The 23796-nt window shown below is 30.0% G+C and overlaps 1 protein-coding gene across 2 annotated transcripts in view; it reads right to left on the reverse strand.

The window, feature by feature from the left end:
* Positions 1-9374: 9374 nt before the first annotated feature.
* LOC100199035 (uncharacterized) overlaps positions 9375-23796 on the reverse strand; it is a 90290-nt gene continuing 75868 nt past the window's right edge. For both annotated transcript variants that reach the window (XM_065812701.1, XM_065812700.1), the window contains exons 3-5: positions 20075-20212; positions 12190-12372; positions 9375-10713 (exon numbers count right to left, since the gene is read on the reverse strand). In XM_065812701.1, coding sequence (XP_065668773.1) covers positions 9536-10713; positions 12190-12372; positions 20075-20212 — 1499 coding nt within the window. In that variant the 3' untranslated portion in view covers positions 9375-9535. The remainder of the gene's footprint in view (positions 10714-12189; positions 12373-20074; positions 20213-23796) is intronic.

Here is a 23796-nt window from a genome sequence, read left to right on the forward strand (position 1 = left end):
ATATATATGTTTTTAAATATCTTCGCTCCCAACAAGGCTGCAAGCAACCACTAATTAAAGTTGGAAGTTACTGGAAGAGAAAAGACGATGATTGTAGAGCAAGATAGCGATTGACGGACGACTTAAAGGATTGCAAATTATATGAATCAGGAAAGCAAGATGAAGAAAGCGAATTCCAAAGAGCTGATGTTCGAGGAAAAAAACTAGACGAACATGCGTTTTTGCACCTATAAGAGAAAGGGCATCATTAGAAGATCCACCCCAGATATGGCAACAGTATTCCATACAAGGCCGGATTTGAGATTTATGGAGATAGAGAACAGAATCCGAAGTAAGAAAGTGTCGAGCTCGATAAAGAGATGCACCCTTAGCTGATGCTTATTTTGCAATGGACTTGATATATGGTTTCCAAGAAAGATTGGAAGTAAGAGTTAGTCCTAAAAGATGAAGATTAGATGATTCATTGAGTACATCATCGTTCATAAATACAGGAAGAACTAAAGTATTGCGATAACGATTGACTTAAAAAAATTGAGTTTTATCTGTATTGACGTTCGCCAGCCACTGTGAGCCCCATGCTGTAGCAGAAGTGAGATCCTTTTCAAGCTCAAATGCCCCCTCGTAGCAATCAGAACGTGTTGGCTTCTTATCATGACAAAAATAAATGGTAGTATCATCAGCGTACAATGCCATCTTAGATGTGAGAATATCTGGAAGATTACTAATGTAAATTAAAAAGAGTATAGGGCCAAGGATAGAACCTTGAGGAACCCCTGAAATTACAGAATAAGAAAAAGAGTGCTGTCCATCGAGGACAACTTTTATACTACAATTGGAAAGTAAGGATTCAATAATCTTAAAGATGTTGCAAGATATACCATAAGAAGAAAGCTTATGGAGAAGACCAGCATGCCAAACTTTATCAAAAGCTTTTGAAATGTCATGAGCGATGACCTTAACCTCTCCACCTTTATCTAATGCACGATAAAATCTATCAGTTATTACTGTTAGCAAATCAGCTGTATAACGAGAAAATCGAAATCCATATTGATGATCAGAAAGTAAGTTATTAGATTCAAGATGAGAAATTAAGTGTTTGTTAATTAAAGATTCAAAAACCTTGCTTATGATAGGAAGAAGACTAATGGGACGGTAGTTAGACAAACCCGATCGCTCTCCAGAATTTTTGAAAATAGGGATAACAGATGCCGCTTTCTAGCAGGCTTGAAAATAAGACTCTGATAAGCACTTGCAGAGTTGTTTTGAAAGTATAGATGACAACTCCGGAGAACACTTCTGTAAGAATATAACAGGAATGTTGTCCGGACCTCAAGCTGTAGAAGAGTCTAAGCAGGAAATCGCTTTAGATACAGAAGATGGAGTGATACGAATGTCAATCAATAGATCAACCTGTTTGTTGGCAATATCAGGTAGAACGCAACTAGTGGAATCAAGAGATGATATTGATTTAGCAAACAATTCAGCTTTGTCTTTAGGTGAGGTGACAAAGTCTGAACCATAAAAGAGAGGTGAAATTAAAGATTTGCCCTTATTATTAATACTATTAAAGATTCTACATAAGTCACAAGAGCCTAATTTTTGAGATGAGATACGAGATTTTATGACCTGAGAATGGCGGGCTTTGGCGTTAGACAAAACCTTTTTATAATGGTTTCTAGCAGTAATAAACAGACGTTTGTTTTCTGGAGAATTGTTTTGCTAATAAATATGGAAGTAACGGGTAACATTTTCGATTAGCAATTGCAGCAGCACAATGTGAAGAAAACTATGGAGGAGAATAAGGCTTGACCTGAAATTGTCGAGAGGGAACAAAAGATTCTAAGCCAGCCTGAATCCACGAAATCATGTTAGAAGCACATTTGTCGACAGGAAGACAAAAGATTTCTACCCGTTGACCATCACGAAGAAAATTACGGAAAGAATCCCAGCCAGCTTTACATTAGTTGTAAGAGATATGATAAGAGGGGGATTCAGGTGATGAAGAAGAATGTGATATTAATTTTAGAGAAATCAATCTGTGATCAGAAGCACCTTAGGGTGAATGTGGAGAAACTGAGCACTGACTAGGATCAGAAACAGGACATAAGTCGAGTAAAGAAGGTAAATGATTCGGGTTGTCAGGAAACCGAGTTGGAAAGTGGACTATTTAAGTTATGGATTGAGAAAGGCAAAAGTTGTGGGCTTTAATGTTTGCAGAATCACTGACACCAAAGCCAAGCCATTTGGAGTGGTGAGTATTAAAGTCACTGACAACAACTGTATTAGCTGATGGATTAAGAGAGAGGACTTGGTCAATATGGCCAGAAATAATATCAAAAAGAGTGCAGTCTTGAGATGAAGGAGAGCGATAAAGAACAAAGAGAAAGGCAATAGAGTGAAGTGGTGCTAAACAAAAGTACATTAAAGAATAGTCTGTGGATTCAAACCTAGTTTCACCACATATGGGTGAATTCTTACGAATGTAAATGCCCAGGCCAAGCATGTGACTATTGGAGTCTTTACGAATTAAATGAAGATAACCATCAACACTAAGATCGCAAGATGAGACAGCTTAACTCTACTAGTCTTACTAGAACTAAACTAGTCTTACAAAGAGCAGGTAGGTCTGGTAAACTTTGCAAGAGATAAGACTCAACAGAAGAAAAGTTACTTCGAAGACCACGAATATTAGTGAATGATAGATTTAGAGAATTTGGTGATAATAATGGTTTTTTGTGTTTTATAGTTTTTGGTACTTTATTCATTCTTAAATTTGATTGAAGAACTTGAACTCAAAGCATAGATAGTACTCAGAACACAGTTTAATAGCCCAAGCAGTTGCCTCATTACTATTAATAAACCCTAAGCCGTAACAAAGGGCTCCAAATGTGGCCTCCGCAATGCACATCAAAAGTACATATAGGGACACCATCCATGCGTAACATGGCACTATTAACACTTGAATATTTTTCAGCTGTTGATGGAATCAGCCTCTCTGAGAGCTATCTAGATTGCTCTCAGATAGCTCTCAGATATCTAGATAGCTCTCAGAGAGGAATCTGTTTACCCCTTAAGTTTTCTATCTAGAAAGTTACGTTACGTCTTAATCGGTTACAATTAGTAACAAGGTTACATTCTCTAACTTTTAATTAAATGTTAAATAAATAAACTTGATAATGCAGTAAATGTTTGTTTTATATTGCCGTATTGCTAAAAATTATCTTTTATTTTATTTTTATTGTAAAATAACTTCGTCACAATTGGTTACTTTGTTACGAAAAAATTCTCAATTCGCAACGTTATGTCTCAATTGCTTTTTTTTTTAACTTTTTAAAGTGTAACCAAATAAGACGTAACGTTACGTTACCAAATAAAGATTCGAGACGTAACTAAACTACGTGACAGAAATGGATTTTTTTAACGTAACGTTACCTCTTAATCTGTTACACTCTAATAAGTAATAAGATAGACATAAGGTAACGTAAAATAAACTAAATTTGTGACGCATTAAATTCGAGAATTAGGTATTGTAGTTTATTCTCCTCCGGCTAGTTGCCATACAGAGACCACCATACCAAGGCACGCAAAGACATGTTCAGCCCCCAAGAAGGCGCGTCATAACCGCTTTACGGCCGAGAGTAAAGTGAGTTTTAAAAGAACGAAGTTATCTTAGAGCGAAAGATAGAAGTAATCGTGTTAGAAAGATAGCATAGAGAAAGCGGACAGGATTGCACATGATGTTAGATTGTGCAATAGGTGGAAAACATGCTGAAATTTGGTTAACCTAATGACAGCAGTTACGTATTAATTGTAAACTAATTCGAGAATTAATCCTCCTACGGCTAATTGCCATATAGAGGCCACATTACCAAGGTCCGCAAAGACAAGTTCGGCTCCAAAAGGAGCGTCATAACCCGCTCTACGGACCAAGAGTAAAGTGATTTTAGGAAGAACGAAGATATGTTAGAGCAAAAGATAGAAGTAGCCGTTTTAGAAAGATAGCATAAAGAAAGCGGACAGGATTGCACGCGGTGTTAGAAGGTGCAATTAAAGTTTGTTCGCGAATTAATTTTGAATTAATACGTAATGCAACCTAAAAAAACATTTTTAGGTTACATTACGTATTGTAACGTCAACGAGATTCGTTACGTTACGTGCAAAATGTCCGTTATTTTTACGTAACCGAGACGTAAGATTTTACGTAACGACACGTAACATTGTTACGTAACAATACGTGCAAAATGTCCGTTATTTTAACGTAACCGAGACGTAATATTTTACGTAACAATACATAACATTGTAACTTAATGTTACGTGCAAAAATGTAATTTTTACGTAACCGAGATGTTACGTATAACGTATTAATACGTAACATTCACACTTAATAAGGTGTGACCATGGTCACCTACGGCGGCTTTCAAATCGCTACATTTTGATTTATTGTATGCGATAGCATAATTTATTGCTGGTTTACATTTTCGTCACAGCTTACACTTATAGCCGGAAACAGTTAAGACTAATTTTAAAAGAAACTTTCGTCTTCAGTGTAAGGGGTAAACAAATACTTTTACAACTATAGCAATCACACTAAAACTTAAAACATTAACCATCAATACTAATAAAAATTCTTATATTACTTGATTGTAACAAAATATAACCGTAGTACACTTAATATGATATGCAGAATAGAAGATATTGTCAAAATTGACATTATAAACACATTTTTGATTATGGGGTAATAAACACAAAAGAAATGTTGCACTTATTAAATAAAAAAAATTAATAAGGTTTTGTTTATATAAAACGTATTTAGATTTACGATATTGTAACTAACATTAATAATAAGTCCTTTATGAGTTATGTATATATTCAAATTTCATATAAAATTTATTGATGACGATCAGAAAAATGCATTTAATTCAGAAGTTTATTATAACGAAAAAATAATTAACATAGTGATAATATAATCTATGTACATTTTGCCTATAATTACTGTCATTGGTAAACGAAATATCATCAAAGGCGTTACTGTCAGAATTATCATTACCAATAGATTCAGGTGCAATACTAGCCTTCTTTGGTGCTCGACTAGGTATGCCTATTAGTCTGGATTCTGCCTTGATTACTGCACGTTTTGCATGCATTAGCATTCGTTTCAATTGATCCCCGAGTGCCTCTGCCACCTTATGGACGTTAATGCGTTTTTGCGATCTTAACTGCAGAGAATCTTTAAAATATAAAAATAAAATCTACATCTTTAAAAGAATAAAATCGATAAAAAAAAACAAAAAACATTTATCCAATTATATAATTATTGAAATCACATTAGCACTACAGTAAAACTTTTTTTGACAAAATAAATAAATTTAGCGGCAAAACACCTCAAAAAATGCCCCAAATTGTCCCCAAATTATTTCACTTTGAGCGCAAGGTAAATCTCAATATTTTGTGAAAAAAAAATACTTTTAAAGTGATTATAATGGTCCAATTTCTTTCTTAGATTATTGTGTATTCTAGTTTTTTCGTATTTGTTGTTTAAAATAAAATAAAGTTTCGCAAAATTTAGTCAAACAAAACAAAACTTTTTTGCGTATTTGCCTATAGTTATTTTTTTCCTAAATCATTTTTCAACTTAAACAACATTTATGAAAAAACCGGAATACATAACAATCTAAAAAAAACTTGGGTCATTATCACATAAGAAATTTTGTTTTCAGAAAGTATTGAGATTTACCTTGCGCTCAAAGCCAAGTAATTTGGAAACAATTTAGCGCATTTTCCGGGGTTTTTTGCTGCTTGAGCACAAGGTAAATGTCAATATTTTTAGAACTTTTTTTTTGTTATCGTATTTTTTTCATATTTGCTCCATAATTGGTTTCTTGTGTATTTTCGTTTTATAATAAAAAGTTTTTGAACACCCCTAATGCCAAGTTTAAAAGCCAAAAAATTCAAGCATATTTTTAACTATTATTGCTAATTGTATATGTATAAATGTATTTCTAATTAGGAGTCGTTCATTTAGTACGTACGCTTTCATTTCAACCCTTCTTCCCCTCCCCCTTTTTTAGTACCCTCCACCTCAATAAAAGAACTTACCTTTTTTTTAGTACCCTCCACCTCAATAAAAGAACCTACGCTTTTAACGTACCTACCTTTTTTTTAGTTTAGTGTGTTCTTTTATAATTTTGATATACGCTTTTTTTTAGTAATCTCCACCTCAATAAAAGAACCTACGCTTTTAACGTACCTACCTTTTTTAAAGTTTAGTGTCTTCTTTCTTTTATAATTGACCCCTGACCCCCCTCCCATCGTATTTACGCCATTTACAGATATAAATATAAGGTACAGGCGCAATGGAGTGTTCATACATCAGCTGTGTATTGTTTCATGTACCTCAAAATAATGCTTTTCTATCGCATTGAAATCTAAGTTTTAATCAAAAAAGTTGCAAAGAAAACTTGAGTATTAAAAAATGTTTTATTATGCAGTCTTCGGATTTATTAATGATTTACGTCGTTTATAAGACTTAAAAGAAGTTTCCTTTTAAATCAAACCCACTAGCAATCTGATTTAGCTATTTTATAGGTATTGTGGTTTATTCTCCTCCGGCAAGTTGCCATACAGAGACCACCATACCAAGGCACGCAAAGACATGTTCAGCCCCCCAAGAAGGAGCGTCATAACCGCTATACGGCCGAGAGTAAAGTGAGTTTTGGAAGAACGAAGTTATTATAGAGCAAAAGATGGAAGTAATCCTGTTAGAAAGATAGCATAGAGAAAGCGGACAGGATTGCACATGATGTTAGATTGTGCAAATATAATTCAGCTATTTTATAGGTATTGTGGTTTATTCTCCTCCGGCTAGTTGCCATACAGAGACCACCATACCAAGGCACGCAAAGACATGTTCAGCCCCCCAAGAAGGAGCGTCACAACCGCCCCACGGCCGAGAGTAAAGTGAGTTTTGGAAGAACGAAGTTATCTTAGAGCAAAAGATAAGTAATAGTGCCAGAAAGATAGCATAGAGAAAGCAGACAGGACTGCACATGATGTTAGATTGTGCAAATACAAATCAGCTATTTCATAGGTATTGTGGTTTATTCTCCTCCGGCTAGTTGCCATACAGAGACCACCATACCAAGGCACGCAAAGACATGTTCAGCCCCCCAAGAAGGAGCGTCATAACCGCTTTACGACCGAGAGTAAAGTGAGTTTTGGAAAAACGAAGTTATTTTAGAGCAAAAGATGGAAGTAATCGTGTTAGAAAGATTGCACATGATGTTAGATAGTGCATTTATAATTCAGCTATTTCATAAGACACATGAGTTATTTGAGATCAATTCAGCTATTTCATAAGAAACAGGAATTATTTGAGATCTTTTTTATATAAAAAAATTAGGTATATATAAAATAATTAGATTGGATTGCTTTTGGGTTTTATTTAATAAAGATTATTTTCTAAACTTTTAAATTTAAAAGCTTTTGATCAAATAAAACGTGATGTAATTTTATATATTCTAAATGTGAGACGCAATTAAAATACATATAGATTTTTCTGACATTATGTTGCGTCTTAGTTTACACTTATTAAAAGTGCACTGTTATAATTATAAGTGTCATGGTTTTTTTATAACTTATATTTATAAGTTAAAAAAAACCATACTGGTACTTTTTTAAACTTTTAACAATGTACAAAAAATTAGTTCTAATTATATTTTATAACAAATTTGTCACGAAAACAACGTTTCGATTCGCGAAGTTGCAATTAACTACTTGCAATTTTGCGATTTGAATTTTTTAACAAAAAAATTTTTCTAAAACTTTTTTAGTTACTTATGTCTTGACAAATGCATCGTTAAATACCATAACTCATAAATTAATTACAGTATTTAACAAATTTGTTGAATTAACAATATTGTAAATGCACTGAATACATTTGTCCAGACCATTGTAATAAAATAAGTATTTAAAAAACAAAACTAACCCACAAGCAAACTAATTCTTTATATATATGATTTTCATTGTAACCTATAAGCACGTGTTGTTACGTAATAGTTCAAAATTATTTTGCGAACAAACTTTAATTGCACCTTCTAACACCGCGTGCAATCCTGTCCGCTGTCTTTATGCTATCTTTCTAAACTGACTGCTTCTATCTTTCACTCTAACATATCTTCGTTCTTCCTAAAATCACTTTACTCTTGGTCCGTAGAGCGGGTTATGACGTTCCTTTTGGAGCCGAACTTGTCTTTGCGGTCCTTGGTAATGTGCCTCTATATGGCAATTAGCCGGAGGAGGATAAACCACAGTACCAATTCTCGAATTTAACGCGTTACAAATTTAATCTATTTTACGTTACCTTACGTCTATCTTGATACTTGTTAGAGTGTAACCAATTAAGATATAATGTTACGTTAAAAAAAACTATTTACGTGACGTAGTTTAGTTACGTCTCGAATCTATATTTAGTAAAGTTACGTTACGTCTTATTTGGTTACACTTTATAAAGTTAAAAAGAAAACCAATTGAAACGTAACGTTGCGAATTAAGAATTTTTTTTCGTGACAAAGTAACCAATTGAGACGAAGCTATTTTACAGTAAAAATAAAATAAAAGATGATTTTTAGCAATACGGCAATATAAAACAAACATTTACTGTATTATCAAGTTTATTTACTTAATATTTAATTAAAAGTTAGAGAACGTAACCTTGTTGCCAATTGTAACCGATTAAGACGTAACGTAACTTTAAAATGTTATAAGGGCTTGTTATTGCGTTTTCAAAAGCCAATACGAAAATAATCAAATACTTAAATAATATTGTAAACAAAACAATTTTGTTAAATACTTATGATCATGAGTAACGGTAACACTTTCACGTAGCGTCACGCTACAATGTTACGTCTCGGTTACGTAAAAATAACGGACATTTTGCACGTTACGTAACGAATCCCGTTTATGTTACAATATGTAACGTAACTTTAAAATGTTATAGGGGATGCATTATAAAACTAATAAAAATTTTAAAACCGCCAGATTGAATGAAAAAAACCACCAGACTAAATGCAAAAACCGGTACTCAGAAAAAATATTTGTATCTAAAGGCCGTTACCATCTTCAAAATTGTAATGTTTGCATTTGACACTGCGCTTGCGTATAATAACTTTCCACATCTAAACAACTGTGGGGTTCCTTACTATTTAGGGTTCCTCGAAAAATGACGTAAATTTACTTACTTCTACCTTCTAGCTTTATTATACATCTTTGGTTTTTTCCCAAAATCTAATTTATTTTTTCCAGTTAAAACTAGTACACATACAGAATTTCTAGAAAATAGATTTAAGAAGTTCTCATGAAAGCACAGAACACAGAACTTTTCTGGTAAATATCTTTTATTATTGAAACCCAAAACAAAAAACTTGAAGTATTTCCTGATTTAAAGCAATAAAATTAATAATAAGAAAGTGAAGCACTTTTTAAATTTATTTAAATTTCAATTCAAGTGTATATCAAAACTAAAGAATGTATCAGGCATTCACACACAATAGCAGTACGGACGAAGATGAGGAAATTCATTAATAATACAAAGAGGTTGATTTCCATATAAGTTTATTCTGCTGATATTTGGATCTACAATAATTTTTTTATCGGATAAAACTTTAGCATTTGCTTCAAAAGTTCCACTGCTAGGTAATACAACGAAAACTACTTCGTAGTATTGTTTAGACTCTACTGCAGTTTCGTAAACAATTCCACATGAATCACATTCTTGGTTTTTAGATGTTTTTACATATTGAATGAGTTCTTTCTTTGGAGTTTTTAAGCCTGCTGATAAAATATTTCCTAATGTTAAGTTAGAACAAAGCTTTGCAGAATCTTTATTTTTATTAATAAGAGAATTTATATAATGAACTACTTCATGAGCTACCATTAGCACATTTTCATCTGTTATTGGGACGTTTTTATAGTTCAAACAAGGACACCAATGGTCTTCAACACCAGAATTATTGCATGTTCTAACTGCAGCATCAATTTCAGTAAATAAACTCTGACCAATAAATGTCTTATTTGGAAGATCTGGGTAACTCAGCATATGATGAAGGGAAGCATAAACATCAAAATGGTTGGTTAAAACATTTGAATTTTTTTTTAAAGCTGTAAACATCTTTGGATATTTTACATTAAAGTCTGGAGGTAAAGTAATTGAAAAAAATGGCAATCTTTGCTCTAACTTTCCTTGAAGTGTTGAGCGAAATGGACCAATCCGTGCACCATGATCTCCAAATATTACAAGAATAGTATGATTAATCCTGACTGGAGATTTAAAATAATTTATGATTTCAAGTATGTCATCATCAATTACTTGTAAACCATTAAAATCATTGTGTGCGATGGCTGAATTAATTATAAGAGATACTTTTGGCAAGTCTTCAAAAGTTTCTGTGAAAGTTTTTAGCATTATATTGTTATATTCGACGTCGCATTTATGAGAAGGTTTTTTAGCAAGCCAAAATGGACGAATATACCATGATGTTGGCAAAGTATTAAAGCCATTTAAACGATAATGAAAAGCACCCCATTCTGGGTTGTCTTCACTAAACATAGTAAGATAACCAGCTTTGTGGAAATCCTTAAATATGAAATTGAATTGATCACATGTACTTGCGTTATCTACACTTCGTCTTGCTTCTGAAAGATACTTTTCACGATCACCTAAATGATTCAAAAATTTGATATAATCACTTTTAAAAAATTAAAAAAAAACTTTTAACAGATTTAAAAAAATGTATATATATATATATATATATATATATATATATATATATATATATAATATATATATATAAGTTATAAGGGGGTAATCGATGTAATACAAATTTCAACAGATAAAAGACTTCTTTTTGTAGCCTCTGGCATCATATTCTTCAATCCTTGAAAATCACTAATAAAAGCAAATTAAAAAATCGTTTTAAATCATTTCAATATAAAGTTTAAAAAAAAATTGAGAATCTATTATATTCTATTCGGTAAAAAGGGTATTTAAAAGACCTCAACGTTACAATGATTAAAAAAAACTTCGAAAAACCTAATCTTTTACTTTTGGGAGATTTATATTTGTTTTTTTTTTATATTTAAGGTAGTGAACATTTTTTGATGTTCAAGACAAAGAATAAACTTCAAACTTAAGTACGTTTATGCTCATATCACATGAGAATGTTTGACAAAAAATTGCCGTGATTAGAGTCTTGGTACAATAAAAAGTCTAAAAATTATTGTAAGTTGTAGGGCAAAAGTTTTAGGGTTTTTTTCTGAAGTTTAGAGTTTGTTGCATGTATGTAATTATCTTTATTAAACATAGGAAAAAACTGCCACAATCCCTGTATATAAAAAGCTCCCACAATTCCCTGTACATAAATAGCGCTGTTGCAAAGTACTGGCTCGAAATCATATATTTGCAACTTAATTTACAGCAGTCATTTACTTTACTGGGGCATACCATTAGATCTAGTATATATATACATATATATATACATATATATACATATATATATATATATATATATATATATATATATATATATATATATATATATATTATATATATATATATATATATATATATATATATATATATATATATATATATATATATATATATATATATATATATATATATATATATATATATATATATATATATATATATATATATATATATATATATATATATATATATATATATATTACCAAGTCCGCAATAGTATTAAAAAAAAGTTTTTTAAAAGTGTATTATAAAATTTTTGTGCATTAAAAATGATTTCAATGAAGAAAATACGACATTTATTAACTGAAATAGTAAAAAGTGCATTTTTATCAATTTTTTATTTAGGAATAGTTAAATGTTAAGTGTCTTCTAGAACACATTTATTAGAATGTTTTTGCTATTAAAAACTTAATCGAGAATTGTACAAAATTTTTTGTTATAAACAAATTACTGAGTTTATTAGTAGAGACATTATTTGGAGCATGTGGGGCAATGATCCCCCCCCCCCCCAAATTCACAAAGCTAAAAGATCTTGAGAAATATGGATCTTATTTTATTTTTAGACTAACACATACATACATACATACATATATACATACACACATACATAAAAATAGATAATCTGCAATACTTATAATCAATACCTACAAGAATTGCCAAAAGCTGTGCTGTTGTACCATCACCAACTACAGTGTGCCCATTTAGTAAAATAGTATTTTCATCATTCAAAAGCTTTGGCATAGCCTTTTTAAGATGGCGACGAAAATTAGCATTCGATTGAGAATCTATCATTAGAAAAACAACATCCAATCCTAAACCATGTACATCTAAAAACATTCAAAGGATTTTAAATAGTAATATGAGTATATTTATTTTTATTGATTTTGATTTTTTAAAGCGTTAAATTATATGATCATTTAACGAGTCCACTTTGTAACCATATTTACATTTTAAACTTTTCAAATTGTTTAAAAATAAAAAAAGAAAAAAAAAACCTTTTTGAATTCTACAATCTCTGAAATTGACTTTTGGGCCTGTAATTATACATTTTATTATATTCTTTGAAAAACATATTTTGTTTAACATTTTGTTTCTTTGTAGTATACAAAATAATAAAAGCATTTATGTCTTTATGAATACAATTTATTATCTATTTATGAATCCGCCAATCTACACCCAAGTAGTCATTTTGTGAATACCTACACTCAAATAGATACACCCTCATTATCAATTTAAAGAAATAAACTTGATAATGATCGTGTCACTATTGCTTTAAAATGTTGTATAAACTATACCTAAGTTTTTATTTAAGTACACAATACCTATTGTATTATTATAAATTTTATATTTAAGTTGCATAAATTGGAAAGGAAAAAATAAATGTCTCCAAAAAAATTTATGATAAAAATTTTAATTATGTGAAAACAATAACAACTTTTTCTATAAAACACTAAATTATATAAAAAAAACCTAAACTTGCTTTGAAACTTTTTATAAGCCACTATAAAAAATTTAAAGCAATTTTTTTTTTAGTTTTAACTTGATGCCATTTTTTGGTTTGATTCCTTATCAACATAACTAACAAATTTAACATAATCAACACAGAGTTGTTAGTGGGTTGGGTTAACCCATGGGTTGGGTTGGGTTGGGTTGGGTTGGGTTGAGGAAGTATAACCCACTGATAACCCACGCCTTAGTTGCATTTTCATTGTATTTTCGCCGTTTCACCGTTATGTTTATTTCATTATTTGCGCTTAAGATTTAACGGATTTGCTATCGAATGACGCAGTTTTATTAAAGCCAACCGTCGAATTGACGTCAACACATCGATATCCAGGCCGCTGTATTAATGTAAAAAAAAATAATGTATAATAATTAGTGTAATAAAAAGCTGCTCTTGCGTCATCGAAAGCATAATTACTTTCGATGACGCAAGAGCAGTTTTTTACAGTTAGCGACTAGAGCGTTTTTTTCTGCGTGAATGACGTCATATAGCAAATTCATCGCTGAGTACGGCTATATAAACAGCATAAAATTAAATTAAAAGCATCATAATAATTCAAACTAAGCATGATGGCGAATGTCGATGAATTAGAAAATAAATTGAAACGTTACCCCAATAATTATTTATTCAAACCGTACGAGGCTGCAAAATCTGCGATTTGGGATAGGTTTACTTTAATATTTGAAAAGCGTGACGTTGCCGGAAATGGAGAGCCATCGAGTATTGAATTGAAATATTTCTGTGCGTGTACCGTATGCAAAAAAGTGTATGCGTATAAGTCTGCTGATGGTCTAAGCTGCTTTGGCACAAAAAATCTCATAAATCTTGCAAAATTATGCGGCACGAAGGACAGCAAACAACTGCAGATTCGTCAATGTTTCGCGTTAAAGTGTCAATTGACAAAAGATGACTGTGACCTTATGAAAAGAAAAGAAGTAGAATTCTGTGCTGATGGTTATCATTCTTTTCGATCTGTCGAACACATTGGTTTTAAGAGACTGCTTCAAACATGTGTTGACTTTGGCGCTGGCGAATTAGTACGCTGGGGAATGCGAAATGACATGTTTCACTAATATAGTGCTCATTTATGTTAAAGCTGTTCTTTGTTAGTTTGCTTACTAACACATATAGTGACAGTAACTGAGTAACAACATATTATTTGTATCTAATATGGTTGTATAGACTAGAATGTTTGCATGCACTCCGTTGGTCAACCCATGGGTTTGGTTGTGTTCATGTGGCAGTGGGTTGGGTTGGGTTGGGTTCAATTTTCTTAACCCACTAACAACTCTGAATCAACATAATTGACATTCATCCAAATTAGAGAATCTTTAGAGCAATAAAAACTAACTAAATCTGGCCCAAATAAATAATTGCTATGAGACTTGTGAACAAATAGAAGTCATTTGAGATTCAACACTATACGCTTAAAAAAACTTTTTATATTTGATAATATTAGAGACTCGTTAAATGTTCAAGGGTCCTAAAAAACTTATTTAGGTACCTTTATTAATATTTTTAATGTAACAATATTTTAAACCCAGTGTTATTTTAATGTAAAAAGTGAACACTTTTTAGGCAATCCATAGCTAGAAGTAATTTTGTATTATAAAGCAGGTTAACAAGTTTTCTGCCTTCTTGTTTGGTGATGGTTAGCAGGTGATGGAAACTAAAAAATGCTGCAACTTTTGTTTTGAAAATGTAATAGATAACTTCTATTGCACAATGATAAATAGTTTTTTTACATATGGCATTTTCTCACAAGTTTTCAAAGTAGCTAGGAGTCATTCAAATTTAAAGAAAATGTTTTTTACTGGACTTGCCTAATTATCAACCCATTCATTTTTGAAGATAACTTTAAAAAGAGCCTGGCTTCTAAGACACCTTAAAGTAAAACTGTTTAAAAATACATAATGCATCAATTTCTGATTGATCTCTGACCCTAAATTAAACAATGTGCATTTAATCGCACCAATCCCTATTTGTCAGGCGATATATGTACATTAGGGTTATAACCTTTTTTAACCCTAAGCTCCTGTACTGTAGTTTGATGAACTTTTATCTAAAAAGCAAGAAATGAACTATTATTTGGATATCTTTTGAAAAAAGTTCACCCTGCCATTGAAAAATCGATTTTGACATAAGTACTACTATGCATTCAAATGTATTTAGAATGTCATAGTCATGTAATTCAATAACTTTTCAATCCAACAATTACTCAGACCATTGAGCTTGTTCTTGCTCTTGCATAGAAGGAATAGAAGGTGCAATTTGTCTTTATTTTTGCATGACGAATACATTTCCTTCATTACTTTGATTGCACGCTCTGCGCATTGATTACTTCTGGGGATCTGTAGAATGAATGGCTCTCGCTTTCAGTGATTTTTTAAAGAGCTTAAAGCCTTTTTTGTATGGATTCGGTACTTCAGCCAAGTTATTAAAGTCGTTTTCGTTGTATAGTTGGTCTGTAAACCAATGTTCTGCCCTGCCATACAACATAAATCGACTCTCTGCAGAACTGTTCTTGTTGAAGGAATTAAAATGAAGGTCAGGATCACTAGTATAGCTCTGGAATTCCACCTCGCATTGCTGTTGGGTAATTTCTGAAACCTGATCAATGGAAAATGTCCCTTTTCATCAAAAAATTGGAACACTAGAGTGAGATGAAATAAAAATTTCATATCATCTCTCTAGCCTGATGTTTCGAGAATTACTTCTATTCGATTATCAAACTGTGTTTTCAGTTGTTCCCACTCTTTCAACAGTTAAGGTACAAATGGATATTCGATATTCGGCGATTGTGTTTTACTTCCAAGTTCTTCATCCATCACCAAACAGAGGATTCTATCTAATACATGGTATTGACAACGGATAAACTAAGGTTTGTTGATGCATTTCTCTGTGAACATTGCAATATTAAAATAACACCATTCTTTTTTTCCAGTGTTAACGCTGGTGGTATCTGCAACAATCATCTGTGTTGAATTCCAAAGGTGAAATTCATTGAGGACTTTAGAAATTCCCTGAGAAATAGTTTTTCAAACCGAAAAGAAGAAAAATGGTCCAATAGACCATTCTTTTTCTTTTATGAGAGTCTTCAAATTTTATCAGATTATTGATCCAGAAATCCTTTTTCTTCTAAATGCTACTACCGCTAGGCTGTACATCGCCATGTGTTGCTTCTGTAATAACTATAAAATTAGATAAGCAGCTATATATACACAGTCTAAATTGTTCTAGAATATTCTTAATTGTTCCAGAATGTTCTAAATTGTTCCAGAATTTTCTAAAGTCATCTAAAATATTGTGGAACTTTCCAAAATGTATCAAAATTCTAAACACCTAATCTGTACAAGTTTTAAATAATTTTCTGCAAAGCCACGTGTATTAGCAGTAGCAGTAACAAGATTAAATAAATGTTGATTTGCAATTTTAATTGCAGGGTGATCTTTTTTTACAATCTTGAGGAATTGAACATGTTTTCAATGTTTTCTAACAAAAGTTCATCGATTTATGACAGCAAATTATTTTTTTTTTTAAAAGTCAAAAAGTCATAACCCTAATGTACATCTAAAAAGCAATATCTTGAACTAACTTTTTAAAAATCAATTTAAAAAAGTATATATATTCATTAAAATATTAAATTTAAATTAAAATTTATTTTTGACAACAATAAAAACCAGGTTGTGTAATTAAAAAAAGGTTTTCTAAACGATTAATACTTAGATATATAACATTCTTAAAAAATGAGTGTGGTCTTTTTAACTTCAACATCAAATTTTTGTTGATTTTCAGATCTATGTTTTTATACGATTTAAGAGTGAGAGAAAGAGAGAGAGAAATGTTTCAAATTGATATATATATATATATATATATATATATATATATATATATATATATATATATATATATATATATATGGGTGTCCCAGATCGGAGAATAAGTTCACTGCAATTGTTTTTGTCCTAAAAAAAATTGTAGTGAAATTATCCTCCAATCCGATTACAAATTAGCTAGCACAAGCCATATGAAATACTGTAAATAAAATTTCATAATAAAATCTTTGTTTTTTTAAGTAATGTTATTTTAATAAATTTTATTTCTTCAGATTACTATTGAATAATATGTAATGTAAATATATCAGAACAGAAACTAGATTATCAATATATACAAATAATATTAGGGATCACCTTTGGTATCGACACCAAGGAAATCAAGACAAGCAAACTGCCAATAAAGAAGCAAGTAATTCTTTGCCTGCTTACAAAGGATTTAACCTTTGATGAGGCATTATCTTTAACAATTGATTATGTTCTGAGGCATTATATGAAGACAAAAGTTCCTGCAATAACTGGAAGAATCAATAATGATAAAATAATTAAGGTAGCATGTGATTAGTTTAAAAGTGAATGAAATTATAGCCCAATTTCATTAACATCAATATTATGGAAATTTCTTGAATCAATTGCAAGTGACAAAATTATGGAATATATGTTAATAAACAATTTATCAAATAGTAACCAACATGGTTTTCGAAAGAATAAAAAGCTGTACCACAAATCTACTTGAAACACAAGAAATTTTATTTGATACTATTGAGAATGGCTGGTGTTTTGATGTGTTGTATACAGATTTCTCAAAAGCATTTGATAAAGTACCTCATATGTGATTGGTAATAAAGTTAAAATCATATGGTATTGTCGGAATAATTTTTAATTGGATAGTAGACTATTTATATAACAAAAATAGTTAAAAAGTTGAGAGTGATAGCGATATTATAAAAATTATTAAATCAGATAAACACATAAATAAATTGCAACAAAATATCGATAAAACTATGAAATGGTTGTCATTATGGTTATTGAAATTCAATTATGAAAAATGTAAAATTATGCACATTGACTTTAAAAACCCATGTATAACATATTCAATAGGAGTAATGATGCAATCTGGTTTAAAATGAACATGTCACATTGATAAAGCTGAAGAAAAATCAAATCAAAATCATGCCCTTGTTAGACAAACTTTTAAATATTTTGATTCAAATATAGAAAAAAGTTATATACAACTTTTGTAAGACCACATCTTGAGTTTGCTATTCAAACATTGTGTCCTTATCTAAAACAAGACATTTTAAAAGTTAGAAAAAGTGCAAAGAAGAGCTACAAAACTAGTACCAACTTTAAAAAAAATTCCATATGAAAGAAGATTACAGTTAATGAAGTTAGAAACACTAGAAGAGCGTTGTTTACGAGTAGATTTTTCAATATAAGATACAAAAGGGTTATGAGGAGATTAATTGGATAAATGGCTCAATAAGTAAAACTCAATTAAAACATTACAATTTTCATGGTCATAACGAATAGTTAACAAAGGCATACTGTAAGAGTAATGCTAGACTTAATATCTTTTCATGTAGAGTTCTAAAACTTGGAGTGGTTTACCGCCATACATTATAGAATCAGTACCAATTGATCAATTCAAAAATAAACTTGATAAATTAAATTATTGCAAAAATTATTTATTAAATAACGCTAATAAAAAGTATATACATAAAAAAATAACAATACTATTATAAAACATTTATAGCTGTTATAGCACAAAATCTTATGTTATTGTGCTCTACAATTGATTTCATTAATAATATTATTATTAAATACAACAAGAATCGAAGACATTAGGATACACACAGGAACCAAGAAACTTACATCAACATTAGATATCATATTAGATATCATGAAATTTTATAAGAACTTGTTTCTTCAAGATATGGAAGCTCTGAAAAAACATAAAACAACTAAGATAAATGATTTTATCAAAATAGACATTGCTTTTATGGAAAGCATAACTTACAGGAAACCATCTTTTTCAGGAATTGACAAAGTCAATGCAAAAGTAGTTGAGAAAAAGCAGAAAAGAACCTATGATGTAGTTTTTCATCAGAATGTTCAAAAAAACTGTTTAAGCCAACCAGCAGTTCTAGTGGTAAATCTGTTGGGGGACTGTTGGACCCGGCTTCATCTGCTCTAAAACTAAAAGGTTACACAGAAGGCAAATTAAATCTGGAGAATATATATTTGTTCCTAATATTATTTTCAAGAATCCAATTGTTGCCTGGAGCATAAGGAGTTAGTAATACTAAAATGAAATCAGAGTCGTGGCTAGGCTGCCCCAAGTTTATGGGGGAGCCTAGCCACTAGAATTTAGGCAGCGAATTTAGGGGGCCTATTTGCAAGTTAGGGGCATTTTTGCAATTGTAACGAGTTCATTTTTTTTTGGTAATACTGGGAAAATGGGGCCCTTTTAACAGGTTTTTGAGGGGAGGAGGTGCTCAGACCTAGTAGCCATGGCACTGGATGAACTTAATTGTACATACAATGGTTTATGTCTGTGAAAAAGATATTTCAAAGATAAATCTAAGAACCAGTTCACCCCATCAATATAGAGTGTCAGTATTACATCATATCAGAATACAAATAAAAGACAAATGGAATCCGTCTCCAAACATAGTGGTACATTGGAAAGAAAAATTGATGGCTACCCTGAACTCTAAAGACAGACAATTGTCTACTTGTTTTAGTATCTGGAATTAATGAAACTTCTTGATGCGCCACCCTTCCAAGTTTAACAACAAAAGCTGATCCAAAACATGCTAAAAATCTGTTGCAAAAAAAATCTACAACATCCTCAAATACAGGTAAGGCTTTAACAAAGAAATTTATTTTTATAGTTATTTATAGTTATTATAGTTAATAATAGTTTATTACATTTTGTGAGGAAATATATAAATTATGAGGAATGCAAAAGTATTTTTAGAAAATTTTTTTTCAATAGTCTATTAAAAATTTATATAAAAAAGTTTATTATCCTTACTAATTTATTTATTTTTTGATATAAATGACATTTTTGGCATTTTGTGCATTTCTCAAAAAAAATTCTAAATAATTGCACTACTTATTTATAAATAAACATACAATTACAAAAGTTAACAGTACTTTTTTAATTATAATTAAACTTTCACTTACCTTTTCTTTTCATTGAGGTTTTTCTAAGTAATTGTTGTGAACGAGTGCTAATATGAGCATGAAATTCAACATGATGGAACATTTCAAAATAAATGTCAACTTTAATAAAGTCATTAGACAATTTATGCTTAAAAGTACCTAAAAAAGAAAATACATATTACTAGAAAACTGTGTTAAACAGTGTTAATGATTAATCTGTTTTGATTATTCGATGACTAAGAGTTACTAAAGATCATTACAAATATAAATAACAAATATTACACTAATTTCACACAAATTTACGATTTTACAATAAAATAAAAAAAAAACTAAATTAACTAGAGTACTAATTAAAAATAGTATTGAAAGAAATTAAACACCAAAATAAAAAGCTTGAGAAATCTTTTATTAGAATTTCCAATTTCAAAGTAAAGCTTTTGCAAACTGATTTAAAAACATACTTAATTAAAGACATAAACAATTTGAAATTTCTTTTGTTGTAACTATGTGCTAAAATTTATTTTGCAACTTAAATCTAATTCAATTCTGGTTCCAACAATTATCAGTTCTATCAATTTCAAAATTAAAAAAAAAAAGGAAAATAAAACATATACATAGGAGCAGAACTTTTTAATGTAATTTAACAACAATTAGACAATTATTCTCCTACCATTACATTAAAAATTGGTATATAATAAAAATAATTTATTTAATAGCATTAATAATAAAAAATTAAATAAATGATAAACGGGTTTTGTCATTTTGATTTTTCTAATCAAAATGACAAAACCCATTCACATCATCCCTCAACCAATACTGTTATTGTTGATGAATTTATTTCTCGTTAAACTGAATGGCTTGACTCAAGTCTCTACCACTTATCCTACTGGATCAAAAATGCAAAACTTTTCTAAGAAATAGACTTTAAACTATATATACTTTATATAATATATAATAAACTTTTCTATTTCTTAGAAAAGTTTTGCTTTTTTTAGAAAAACATAATTACTGACTGACTGATTTCTTAATATGAATTTTTTCTCTGACCCTAGTTTGTAAGTTTCTCCTTGAGGCAAACGCCCTGGCATAAATGGCTGCTGCTTCAATAATTCCTGGAAATTTAGAAATAAGGATATTGGAAATAAAGAGCGGAAATAGTTGTTTTAATTTAAAAATAATGATGAAGTAAATTTTTATTCACTGTCATCACACTTTATATAAATACTTTTTAATTTTTGTTTCTACAGAAACTTTGCTGCTTTGCAATCTCTCGTTGATCTCAGGTTGAGTCAAGCATGGAAGCTTTTATTTCTTCTCATCCTTTTTAAATGTAGTATTGTTTTAAATCGAGCTTTATTCTACATCATAGTATTTTTTTAAATCAAGCTTTATTCTACATTGTAGTATTGTTTTAAATCAAGCTTTATTCTATATCGTAGTATTGTTTTAAATCAAGCTTTATTCTACATCATAGTATTATTTAAATCAAGTTTTATTCTACATTGTATTAATGTTTTAAATTAAGCTTTATTCTACACCATAATATTGTTCTTTTTGAGCAGCTTTCTGATTATATTCTTTCATCTATTCCAGATGAAAGTCTCTCTGGAGAACAAACGTCTTTTTATCATTGCGAGAATTCAATGCAAAATGGAATGGTTAATTCTGATACTAAGGTCAAATATTTCTAGATAACTAAACCTTGTATTTTATCCTAGAAGATAAGTTCTAGAAATTATGTAAAACCTTTAAAAATTTTATCTCTCATACATGGATTTGATTTTGTTACCAAAGATACTAAGAAGGATCTTCCAAGGGGAAGGCATATTTATTTGTTACATTCATCCTAAAGAAACAGATTAACCCACTGTAAGACATGAGTCACTTTTGCTTTTGTTTGTAATATCATTTCTCCCTTAAATTAATCTTTAGCCCATTATTTCTTTCAAACCACAATACTAAAGAAGCCCTTGTAGGAAATCACTCTTTAATTTCCAGTAACTAATAGGGTGTCACAAGGTTCCACCCTAAGTTAAAGGAACAATCATTTATATAAATTGGATATCTCTTATTTTTATACCCAGAGTGCATAACTAAACATTAGCCAAAATTGAAACTAACCAGCCAATTTTGTGTCCATGTATATAAATAGTTTAAATCACACTGTAGATTGTTATGTCGCTCATCGGAGGAACTAATTAACATGATCTTTGAGTCATTATCATACAATTTTGAAATATTTTTCAGATACTCAGGAAGATAATTCACATAAAGTATAAAATGTCGTGGATCCAATATAGTGCCTTAAGGATATCCACAGTACATCTCAGCTCAATTTGAAAATTACCTTTACAACTTTCTGCCTTCTGTTAGCTAACAAGGCTCGAAACCAATGAAGTGCCAAGCCACGAACACCAGATGGTTCAAGTTTCGAGATAAGCCTTTGATGTGGAACCGTATCAAACTTTGCTCAGAAACTTATCTATTCACCATCCCTAGGTCGACGCTATGAAATAATTAAGAATTGTTTTGATTCAAAGTCTGCCATTATGGAGGACAACTAAGCCAACGGAACTAATATTCTTATTATTGTATTCATAATATTGTACAGTATATATATATAATATATATATATATATATATATATATATATATATATATATATATATATATATATATATATATATATATATATATATATATATGTATATATATATATATATATATATATATATATATTAGGATGGCTCTTAAAACAACATTTTTGAAAAAAACCTGTTCCTACCCCTTTACTTTGTTTTACATAATACTAAAACACTAGGTTTAAAATTTTTTTGAACAAAAAATTATTTTAGGGGTAGCTCAAGACCCTTAAAAACTTGACTGGTCCCTAAAATTTTGAAAATAAAAGTTCTTCTAAAGTATGTCAACCTGGTACTCAAAACAAGCGAAATTATATAAAAACTTCAAAAAACAGTAATCACTTTACAAAAAAAGCATGTTTAAATAAACTATTTTTTTTAACTTGAAAATAATGACTTTTTTTATTTTCAGCTTAAAAACAATAGTTTTTATGCATTTATTTAAGAAAAAAGCTACCCCTAAAATATTTTTTTGTTCAGAAAAATTTTAAACTTAGTGTTTTAGTATTATATAGAACAAAGTAAAGGGGTAGGAACAGGTTTTTTACAAAAATGTTGTTTTAAGAGCCACCCTATAATATATATATATATATATATATATATATATATATATATATATATATATATATATATATATATATATATATATATATATATATATATATATATATATATATATATATATATATATATATATATATATATATATATGCATATTAACAACTGTAAAATAAATATAATCTTTTTCATTTGATTGCCATATTTTTATCAAACTAAAGTCCCATATATATAAATATGGAAATACTAGTAAACGTTTGTGCTGTATTTGGATGTTAAATGGATAGATGCCATTAAGAGAGTTGGTTGTACTTCTAAAGTCTTTCACACTCGAATTTGCAGCAAGTATTTTATTACAGGTAAAATTTTTACCTTGGACTGATTTTTATAACTTTGAATATATAATACTATTACATGTTTAACATTTTCATATTTTTATTTAGGAAAACCTTCACTTTTCTCAAAGAATGATCCTGATTGGGTTCTATCATTAAATCTAGGGCACAAAAAGTTTAAGTTTAGAGTTCAGCAAAGAACGTTACT

Source organism: Hydra vulgaris, chromosome 12 (assembly GCF_038396675.1).
Source record: "Hydra vulgaris chromosome 12, alternate assembly HydraT2T_AEP".
Taxonomy (NCBI): Eukaryota; Metazoa; Cnidaria; class Hydrozoa; order Anthoathecata; family Hydridae; genus Hydra; species Hydra vulgaris.